This window comes from Galeopterus variegatus, unplaced genomic scaffold (genome assembly GCF_000696425.1).
Source record: "Galeopterus variegatus unplaced genomic scaffold, G_variegatus-3.0.2 Scaffold7203, whole genome shotgun sequence".
Lineage (NCBI taxonomy): Eukaryota > Metazoa > Chordata > Mammalia > Dermoptera > Cynocephalidae > Galeopterus > Galeopterus variegatus.
This window is the reverse complement of record NW_007733314.1, coordinates 66,171-77,512: the sequence shown is the minus strand read 5'-3', so window position 1 is coordinate 77,512 and position 11,342 is coordinate 66,171. Positions and strand designations below refer to the sequence as shown.

Sequence of the window (11,342 nt, the reverse complement as noted above, 5' to 3'; positions counted from 1 at the left end):
TATGAAAGGATCTCATAATAAGCGTACATGCATGTGCGTGCTGTCTCTCTTTTTCCCTAAGATTTAGGAAAAAAACTTAGTGATATAGTGGCATTTTAGTTACTGAATTTTTGTAATTTAAAATTTCAGAATCTGTGGTTGAGGAGGAAAATTCCTTTTCTGAAAATCAGCCATTTCCTTCTCTTAAGATGGTAAGTTTCTTGAGGAAAACCAAAGCGAGGCCATCACGTTAATTCTGTTATGTCTGAATAATTTAGTTTGGTCTCTTAAGTGGGTATTAAAAAGGCTGCATCAAAGACAACATTAATATAAGTTGGCCATTATCGGTGCTTTTTAGGGAAGATACAGTTTTGTGAGGTGTACTGGTGCTACTTGAATAACAAATCCACGTATTTCTGAGTATAAGCAGGAAGTAGAGAGCACAGAAAAAGGGGTAGAAAGAATATATGGTGGTGGGAGAGACATTTTTACAACATTTAAAACTGATTCTCAGCTTTTGGGCATAAACATGATTCTCCAACTAAAGAAAGTAAGTGCCCTTGTTACTTAACATGAGACACAAATTTGAAGAATTTACTCTGAAAAAGTATAAGAAAAACTAGCATGAAGCATTAAAAACTAGACATAATTTATATAGGAATCCCTTTGACAGCATCAGGAAAGCCTACATGAGGCCAGAGATGCTGCATCTGCTTTTGTTCCACTAGCTTCATTTCCTAACTTTTGGTCTCCCTCAGTGTCTTTTTCTGGTAAGGGCAAGTACAGCAGATTTCTAAGACAAAATAGGTAATTTCAGCTTACCACAATACGGAAATATATGTTTTTAAATTGAGNTTTTTTTTTTTTTTTCCTTTTTTTTTTTTTTTTTTTTTTTTTTTTTTTGTGTGTGTGTGTGTGAGGCTGGCCAGTGTGCTCATTCGTAATCTTAGGTTGCTTCTGCTCTGCTGTAGCCCTTCATTATATAACATCAGTATTTTCTAATAGACCTTCTATGTGATAACTAGTTTTTATACATATGTTAATTTCTAGGATCTTTGTATATTTTGTTGTGCCATGTAATTTTACATGCTTCCTCTTCCCATCCCCATTAGATTAAGTGTCAACCTAATTTAGGAATTTTTATATTCTTCTTCCCTACTTGGGTATTTGATCATGATCTTATATGTGTGCCCATATAAAATATATTTAGTGGTTAGTAGTTATTCTTATTAAATTGGTAATTCTACATTTTATAGTCTTCTCTAACTTGCTAGCTTTTCAAGTTATAGTTGTTTTTTGTTTTTTGTTTTGGTGGGTGGTCAGTACGGGGATCCGAACCCCTGACCTTGGTGTTATAACACCACACTCTAACCAGCTGAGCTAACTGACGAGCCTGAAGTTATAATTCTATTAACCATCTCTTTATAAACTCTAAGGCTTTTTTTCTGATTGCATTTTGTATGTTTTCTAGCTTGCTCATGTGACTGCACTAAAGTCTAAAGATAGGAAAGGTATGTATCAATATGGAAACACTGTTTTCATTTTGTAGTTAGCATTAATGATCTGTTTCCCTATCCATTTTAACATATTCTTGGTCATTTTAATAAATATAATGCTGGACCATCTAAATGTAATTTTCTAGATGTGAAAGCCTTATATATATTAGCTTTCAACTGAATGTATGACATGTATGTAAGTAACCATTTTATTACTTTTCTTAGCTTGATGACCGTGGTTGTCTATAATTTTTTACCTATCAATCTTTTCAAACATTCTTAACCATTACAAAGTGGAGACTTTATCAAGAATAGAATTGGGCATCAAGGCCAGAAGTTTGAACCAGCTCTGTTGTTTAATATCTATGACCTTGGGCACGTTACCTTACCTAACTACTATGTGCCTCACTTTCCTCAAAGCTCATCCTGCCTTCCACTCCCCTTTGTAATTTCACTTTGCTTTCTACTCCCATAGAATTTAGTAATCTGTGCCATTCATTTGTGGCTTATTGTATCCTTTTTTATCTTTTAAAATATGGAGCTAGGACCAGCATTATCACCATCATCCTCTGGAAACTTGTTAGAGATGCAAATTCTTGGTCCCCAGCCCAGACCTACTGAATCAGAAACTCCAGGAGTGGGGCCCAGAAACTTGTGTGGCTTTGAGGGGCAACAGGGGGAAGACTGGCCAGTATAGGGATCAAACCCCATACCCTGGTGTTATCAGCACCATGCTCTAACCAGCTGAGCTAATTGGCCAGCTCTTATTGTACCTTAATTAAACTCTTTATTTTTGTATTTGTCTCTTCAACTACAATGTCAGCTTCTCAAGGGTAGGAAGATATTCTTACATTCCTAGAGACACATAGTAGGTATTCAGTAGATGTTTGTAATTGTGATAACAGTGTAGTTTGAGTCTGTGAAGAAACTGTGAAGTGCTTAAGACTCCAGACATTATCCCCAGAGTGTAAATGTGACTATATAGGCTTATAGATATTTCAGGACTATTTACAGTAAAATGAATTTTATATTTAACTTATTCAATTGGAAAATTTTACATGATTTTAGTCTTTTAAGTTATACATACACATAGGTTTTTGTTTGTTTGTTTGTTTTTTCCAGAAAAGAAAAGCTTAAAAAAAAAAGAAAGAAAGAAAACGAAAAGCTTGATATTTTTATTTTTTTCTCTTTTCGGAAAGAAAAAGTCTTCTGTGTCCCTTAAAATAATCTACTTTCGATTAAATGATAATAGGAAACGCACAATAGTAACCATATATTCTCTTAATTTCTAGTTTCTGAGCTGATTTTGTTATATCAAATAGAAGTCTTAGCAAAATGACACAGCTGTTAATTCCACCAAGAATTAACAAGTCACTGCTTGTGACTACTTTTTATTAACAGTAATATTACAATTTTTATAAGAAAATAATCACTCGGGCCGGCCCAGTGGCGCACTCGGTTGAGTGCAGCACTTGGGAGCACGGCGGCGCTCCCGCCAAGGGTTCGGATCCCATATAGAGACCGGTCCGCTCACTGGCTGAGCGCGGTGCGGGCGTGACACCGAGGGTTGCGATCCCGGTCACGAAAAAAGACAAAAAGGAAAAAAAAAACAAAAAACAAAAGACAAAAAGGAAAAAAAAAAAGAAAAGAAAAGAATCACTCTTGGGGCCACAAACGGTGGTATTTATATTGAGCGTTGCAAACCAATCTTTATGAAGGATACTTATTTGGAAAGTGGAGTTTTCAGTGGTTAAAAATCATATTTACAAAAGCCTTCAAAAGTACTGTGTATGAAAGATCTCGTAATAAGCGTACATGCATGTGCGTGCTGTCTCTCTTTTTCCCTAAGGATTTAGGAAAAAAACTTAGTGATATAGTGGCATTTTAGTTACTGAACTTTTGTAATTTAAAATTTCAGAATCTGTGGTTGAGGAGGAAAATTCCTTTTCTGAAAATCAGCCATTTCCTTCTCTTAAGATGGTAAGTTTCTTGAGGAAAACCAAAGCGAGGCCATCACGTTAATTCTGTTATGTCTGAATAATTTAGTTTGGTCTCTTAAGTGGGTATTAAAAAGGCTGCATCAAAGACAACATTAATATAAGTTGGCCATTATCGGTGCTTTTTAGGGAAGATACAGTTTTGTGAGGTGTACTGGTGCTACTTGAATAACAAATCCACGTATTTCTGAGTATAAGCAGGAAGTAGAGAGCACAGAAAAAGGGGTAGAAAGAATATATGGTGGTGGGAGAGACATTTTTACAACATTTAAAACTGATTCTCAGCTTTTGGGCATAAACATGATTCTCCAACTAAAGAAAGTAAGTGCCCTTGTACTTGACATGAGACACAAATTTGAAGAATTTACTCTGAAAAAGTATAAGAAAAACTAGCATGAAGCATTAAAAACTAGACATAATTTATATAGGAATCCCTTTGACAGCATCAGGAAAGCCTACATGAGGCCAGAGATGCATGGATATCCAGTTATCCCAGCAGCCTTTGCTGAAGAGGGAGTCCTGACCCCAGTGAATAGGCTTGGTGCCTTTGTCGAAGATCAAATGGCAGTGAGTGCGTGGGTTGATTTCTGGGTATTCTATTCTATTCCATTGATCAGTGTCTCTGTTTTTGTACCAGTACCATGCTGTTTTGGTTATTGTGGCTTTGTAGTATAGTTTAAAGTCAGGTAGAGTAATACCTCCAGCTTTATTTTTTTTTGCTCAGCGTTGCTTTGGCTATTCTTGGTCTTTTGTTATTCCAGATAAATAACTGTATAGTTCTTTCCGTTTCTGTGAGAAATGTCATAGGAGTTTTGATGGGGATTGCATTGAATTTGTATATTACTTTGGGTAGTATAGTCATTTTCACTATATTGATTCTTCCAATCCAGGAGCATGGGATGTCTTTCCATCTTCTTGTATCCTCTCTAATTTCTCTCAGGAGTGGTTTATAGTTCTCGTTATAGAGATTTTTCACGTCCTTAGTTAGTTCAATTCCTAGGTATTTTATTTTTTTGGCGGCTATTGTGAATGGGCAGGCTTTCTTGATTTCTCTTTCTGCTTGTTCACTATTGGTGAAAAGAAATGCTACTGATTTTTGTGTGTTGATTTTGTATCCTGCTACTGTGCTGAACTCTTTTATCACCTCTAAGAGTTTTTTAATAGATGATTTGGGCTGAACATATTTGTTAATTCTTATAGATTATAGCCTTGTTGACTTATGAGCCTCAGCATAATCTTTTATTTGGGGATAACATCTTTTCGGTGAGTTATCAGCATGGTATTTGTTAAGCATAATCATGTTCAAAACAAGCTAAAAATTGTGGGGATTTTTTGGTTTTTTCCTATCATCATATCTTAATTGATTGACATATCTGAGTGCAATTCAGAAAACATAACAGATGTCTTCCTGAATTCATAATGTTGCCTGTCTTAATACAGCTCACTTTGTATTTTTCAACAATAACTGTGAAAAGGATTTTAGGTTAAGGATCCATCTTTGTGTGATGGTGGTGATCAGTTATCACAGATGTCGCCTGAGACTACTGCTTTTGCTGTTTAATTTCTTTTGACATTTAATGTAATAATTATCAACCACATTGTCAGTTTAAGTGTGAGAAAAGAGTGGTTTGTGCTAAAGACACAAAACATTTTATCTTTACTGGTAATGTATTTGTATTGATTGCTTTTTGTAATAATTCTTTTTGTTTTTTTCTTATTCTACCATTTGTGAAAAACAAAATGAAATTTATCACCAACAAACAAAACTCTAGGTTTTAGAGTCTTTGCCAGAAGATGTGGGGTTTAACATAGAAATAAAGTGGATTTGCCAACAAAGGGTAAGTAATTCTCAATCTGATACATTCTTCTTTCCTCTCTCTCCTGTTTAAAAAATTCTTTCATTCCTATCTCTTTTTGTTTTAAAGAAATAAGTGAAGCAAATCTTATTGTGGCTTCCTCCAGCAAGCTAAGTGCTTGTGTTGGACCTTTTAAATAAAGCATATCTTACACTTTACTAATACGTGAGTACTTAAAATTAATGATGAGTGCATTTTTGTAGAAATTTCAGTTTCCATGTGTCTTATATGTACATTAATATGAATGGTTTCTGGGCCTACTTATAAAGTAGATGGTCACAACTCGTTGATTTAGTTTTTATTTCCTTATCCCCCATCTAAACATATATTTTAAATAATTTCCTAAGCAGTTGTCTTGGTTAGCAGTAGCTAGTAATAGTTACAATTGGGTATTAAAGAAATTTCTACAGATGTTTTTCAAATCACTCTCAGATTTAGTCATTCCTTTGCTCAACAAATATTTATTCAAATACTGCAATGGGCCAGGCATTTTCTGGGTGCTGGGAACAAGTAATGAACAAAACAGAATAAGGTCCTGCCTTCCTGCAATTTATATTCTAGTCAGGGGAAACAGCATATATCAGAGGGGGGGGGTATGTATAAATGGATAGGACGTATGGTAAAAGTGATGGGGTGGGGTTCGGGGTTGGAAGTAATTAATTCAGGTGTCATGACTGGGAAATTGGAGCAATATCCTGGAATATGTTTTGGTCAGAGATATCTATAACTGCCCTCAAATCAGGCTGTTTGTGACAAGCCGATCCTGGTTAACATAGTAAATGCTCACCCAAGGTTTTCCTAATATGTGGTTTTTAGTTTTCAGAGCTTCTAAGATTATTTTAATGACTAATATGTAAAGCGTTTAATATTTGACTGTATTAGGGCTGACTCTAATGTCTTGGTTATGTATATTGAACAATTATTTTTTGAGGATACCTGATATGCCTAAGACCCAAAGAAGAGATTTTTAACTGGTTGTTGATAATAGGATGTTTTTGTAATGTCTTAGCAAATGAAGTGTCCTATATTTTTATGCAGATTATATCAAAATATTCTATTTCATTTTTTCTTGTTCTTTCAAAGGCAATTAACTATTATTTTTTTAAATAATGAAGCACATAAGACAGCATAGAGTACAAAAACGTACTTGTGGGCTATAGAATTTCTGCTAACTAGGAAAATTAAGTAGAAATTAGACAGTAACATTTACTGCATTTTGTTAAGAGCGGAATGAATAAATCAAGAACAATTTGTCATCGCATTATAACAGAGAGAGCAGAATTTTAGTTTTGCTTTAATATAGTTTTCGGCAGTAAAGCATTCCTAAGTAATTTTTAGTGAACCCATCAAAGCTGAGGTATGGAAGGTTTGCCAGAATTTTAACATGTGTCATTGTATCATTGCTTCTTTCAGAATCATTATTTCAAGTTTTATATTATTATATACATGTATAACCAAGGCAAATAGAATTTACTTCCTGAACTTTCTACAGCTTTTTATATCCATCGGGTTTTGTCTTTTACTATCATCTTTCACATTCTGGAATTACCAGATATTTAATCTTAGGGTGAATCTATCTTTTTTTCCCTTGTTAAACAAAACCAGATTCTATTACCTTGCATAGTTGGTCATATTGCTTGGCCACCATTACTTCTAGAATAGTCTTGATCACCCATATTAATTATGATGTTTAACCAGTGTACTAACTTATTTTTCTCTGAAATTTCTTAAGGATTGGTCATTTAGTATTGTCTGTCACATGCAGTCATTTTAGTAGACCAGCAGAAAGGAGCCAGGATGCTCATGAGCACACTAAATTTAACCCCCCACCGCCATGTACATCCTATTTACACCTTCTCAAAGGCAGTAAATGTTATTCGTAGAGGAGCAAAAATGAACACATTCACCAACATGATCCAAAGACACTCCGTAAAGACGTAAGTAAAGTCTCTCACACACACACTCACCAAGACAAATGTTTCAATATGATATATTCTGATTCATTTAAGATTATCCAAAGAATATCCAGTACTTACTATACTAACACTAAACCTAAAAATTAGCTATTAATTTTAAGTGAACATACTACAGAACTGTCAGAATTGTAGTTCAGATCGAGTGAACATATAATTTTACATTTTTTTCTAATTTCACATGTTCTCTACTCCGTACTAGTAAGATTAGGTAGAGGATCTATAGCTGTTTTATAAGTACTCTTAGCAAATTGTTCTGAATTGTCCAAGAATTTATCCTATTTTTTTAGTTGACAAGTATAAATTATATATATTTATCGACTACAACACAATATTTTGAAATACGTATATTGTGGAATGGCTTAAACAAGCAAATTGTCCCATTAATTTCCTCACATAATTTTTTTTTTATGGTGAGAACACTTTAAATGTACTCTCTTAGCAAGTTTCAAGAATATAATACATTGTTATTAACCACCGTCAGCATCTTGAACTTATTCCTCCTATCTAACTAAACTTCCTTTCCTTTACCAACATCTCCCTAACTCCCTACCTCCCCCTTCCCTACCCTGGTACATCAAAGTATTTTAAAGGTATAGTAGACTAAATTTCCAGAGTTTCAGCTTTTATTTTTGTTAACTTTCTCAAAGAGTCTATTGATGGTTTAGTTAATCACTTCTTATGGGTTTCTGTACGTGAATTATGCTTGCTGCACCGCCACTAAATAGCTTTGTGAGTGGGGTTTTTCAAATTTTGAAGTATACCACAAACATGTGGGAAGCTTGTTAAAAATTCAGATGACGGGTCTCCAACCCAGATGTACTAAATCATCTTGGGAGGTGATTGTGTTTGCCCCCAGACCTTTGATCTATCTGTCTCAGCTTTCTCTGTGATCTCATCCAGTCGGTGGCTTTTCATACGTTTATATGTTCCCAAATTTATATATCTCCAACTCAGACCATTCCCCTGGCCTGTAAACTTTTATATCCAAGTACTGACACCTGTTCTTCCTAGATAGCCTTCCAGAGTTCAATATAAATGGCAGCTCTGTCATTCAGTTTCTCAAGCCAAATCGTTGGGGTCTTCCATGACTCCGTTCTTTATCTCATACCCAAATCCAACCAGACAGAAAATCCTGTCCACTCTGTCTTAGAAATATATCCCAAATCTGTCCACTCACCACATTTGCTTTTGTCACTCAGCTAAGCCACCTCATCTTGCCCTTCACTCGCGTGAAGTTCATACCTACTGGGTCCTAGAGCCTCACACTCGATTTCATTTACAGGCGTGGTGTGTCCTCCTTACCAGACTGTAAGGCCTCAAGGGCTTTCTCCTTGCCCATTTTGGAGAATGTTTTAGCTCTTCTATAGAACGATGTTGAATTCTTACTTTTGACTGAAAGACAATACATGTTAAAGTCTGAGGTTATATCTGTGTGATGGGATTATGCTTTTGTTTGTTTCGTTTATACTTTTCGTGTTTTCTAAAACTTAAAAACAGAATATTACAGTTATCTCCCAGCTGAAAAGTCTTTATTAAATTGTCCTTTTAGGGTTCGGCAAAAACAGAACAAATATCCCATATTATTTTTGACTCAAGGAAAATCTGATATCTACCCTGAACTCATGGACCTCAGATCTCGGACAACTCCTATTGCAATGAGCTTTGCACAGTTTGAAAATCTACTGGTAAGTGTTGTTTGAATTTTTATTTTTAATTTTCTATTTTATGTTTGAGAGCAGTAGTAAATAAGGTTTCTTATTACATACACATAGTTAAAGTTTTGAATAAAGTGTAGCGAACAAGTAGCTCTAATTAAAAATGAGGATATTAAGTCTCAGAATGAAAAGCATTAAATGAAGGGAAGTAAAAGTTTTCTTGTAGGCTTACATGAAGTTTTTGTTTGTTGTTTTTTTTGTTTTAATTTTGTTTCTAAAAGTAGTATCTTTTTTTTTCTTTTCATCTGGCTGGTAAGGAGATCTGAACCCTTGACCTTGGTGTTATAACACTACACTCTAAGCAACTGAGCTAACCAGCCAGTCCCATTAAGTTGTTGGGTTTAGTTTTCTGCGTGGATTTTATAAATCATCTAAAGTTGGACTGCAAACTTGTTTTCATAGGGCATTCCATTAGTAAAAAATTTTTGACCACACATTGAAATATCTGTATGTTTATAAATTTCCTACATATATTATCAACAAAAAATTTCCTCACAAAGTTCATGGGAAGATTCATAGTGTATTTTAATTCCATTTTTCCATGAACTTTTTGAAGTATCCTCATATATTGTGAATATATGTACAAGTATATATGAAATATCCATTAAAAAGAATAAGATAACATTAACTGTAAGAAAATGTTCTAATATTTTCTTTTCCTGCCTACTCTACCTTAGAGAGCACAAATGTAGAGTATGAGCATTTAGCATTTGCAGTTAATACATTACTTTTCCATGAACAACTAATTTTTCTTCTTTTAGGGCATAAATGCACATACTGAAGACCTGCTCAGAAACCCATCCTATATTCAAGAGGCGAAAGCTAAGGGACTAGTCATATTTTGCTGGGGTGATGATACCAATGATCCTGAAAACAGAAGAAAATTGAAGGAATTTGGAGTTAATGGTCTAATTTATGATAGGTATTTATTTTTCATGAAAAATTTCCATGGAATGTTGGAAAAAGTGTAGTTTTCACCTTACAAATAAAATTAAACTTAGTGAAGTTAAAATTCTGTAGTTCACCTTGAGGTTTATCTTGATATTTGTGAGTGGGGTTTTTCAAATTTTGAAGTATACCACAAACATGTGGGAAGCTTGTTAAAAATTCAGATGACGGGTCTCCAACCCAGATGTACTAAATCATCTTGGGAGGTGATTGTGTTTGCCCCCAGACCTTTGATCTATCTGTATCAGCTTTCTCTGTGATCTCATCCAGTCGGTGGCTTTTCATACATTTATATGTTCCCAAATTTATATATCTCCAACTCAGACCATTCCCCTGGCCTGTAAACTTTTATATCCAAGTACTGACACCTGTTCTTCCTAGATAGCCTTCCAGAGTTCAATATAAATGGCAGCTCTGTCATTCAGTTTCTCAAGCCAAATCGTTGGGGTCTTCCATGACTCCGTTCTTTATCTCATACCCAAATCCAACCAGACAGAAAATCCTGTCCACTCTGTCTTAGAAATATATCCCAAATCTGTCCACTCACCACGTTTGCTTTTGTCACTCAGCTAAGCCACCTCATCTCTCCTGTGGATTATTGAAGTTACCCGCTCCCTGATGACTGCTTCCACCCTTGCTCTGTCTGTTTTCAGCACTGCGGCCAGAGGGGCCTTTTAAAACCTGCCAGATGATGTTGCTACTTAAAACTCTCCCACAGATTTCTGTGTCACCTAAAGCAAAAGCCAGAGTCATTACAAGGCCCTATAGGAGCTGATCCCTGTCCCACACATGCCACCTCCCACCTCTGCCTTTTTGACCTTCCTTCCCACAACTTTCCTCCATCTGCTGTTTCCGTTTTCTTCAGAAAAAGACTTCTGTGAAGACTGAAATGTCACCTGAAAGGCTTAGTGAGGCCTTTCTTGAATAACCTATTTTAAACAGCAGCCTCTGTTCACAGTGCACTTCCTGACTTTTCTCCATATCGTTTATCACTGTCTGACACATCACATATACATAGTATATTTTATTTGTTTGTTTTTCTTCCTGGCTCCTTTCTCTCTGTCCCCTCCTCCCGCTCCCCCAATGCACACACTCAAATTAGAACATAAGCTCCATGAGAGCAAAGCTTTTGGCCCATTTGTTCACTGCTGTATCCCACAGTAGGAGCTCAAGTATTTGTTGAATAAATCTTTCTTTCTCTCTCTCTCTTTCTCTCTTTCTTTCTCTCTCTCTCCCCCTCTTTCTTTCTCTCTCTCTCTTTTTCTCTCTTTTTCTTTTTCTTTCTCTCTCTTTCTTTCTTTCTTCTTTCCTTTCTTTCCTTTCTTTCTTATCAGCTCCTGGGTGTTTATGATATAAATCTGACAGCCACTAATCT

At 35.3% G+C, this 11,342-nt stretch overlaps 1 protein-coding gene across 1 annotated transcript in view; it reads left to right on the top strand.

Moving 5' to 3' along the window:
- LOC103607169 (glycerophosphocholine phosphodiesterase GPCPD1-like) overlaps positions 1–11,342 on the top strand; it is a 24,854-nt gene that overhangs the window by 9,476 nt on the left and 4,036 nt on the right. The window contains exons 3-7 of the mRNA XM_008591705.1: positions 1,451–1,490; positions 3,394–3,455; positions 5,245–5,310; positions 8,795–8,989; positions 9,781–9,941. Of these exons, the coding sequence (XP_008589927.1) occupies positions 1,451–1,490; positions 3,394–3,455; positions 5,245–5,310; positions 8,795–8,989; positions 9,781–9,941 (524 nt within the window). The remainder of the gene's footprint in view (positions 1–1,450; positions 1,491–3,393; positions 3,456–5,244; positions 5,311–8,794; positions 8,990–9,780; positions 9,942–11,342) is intronic.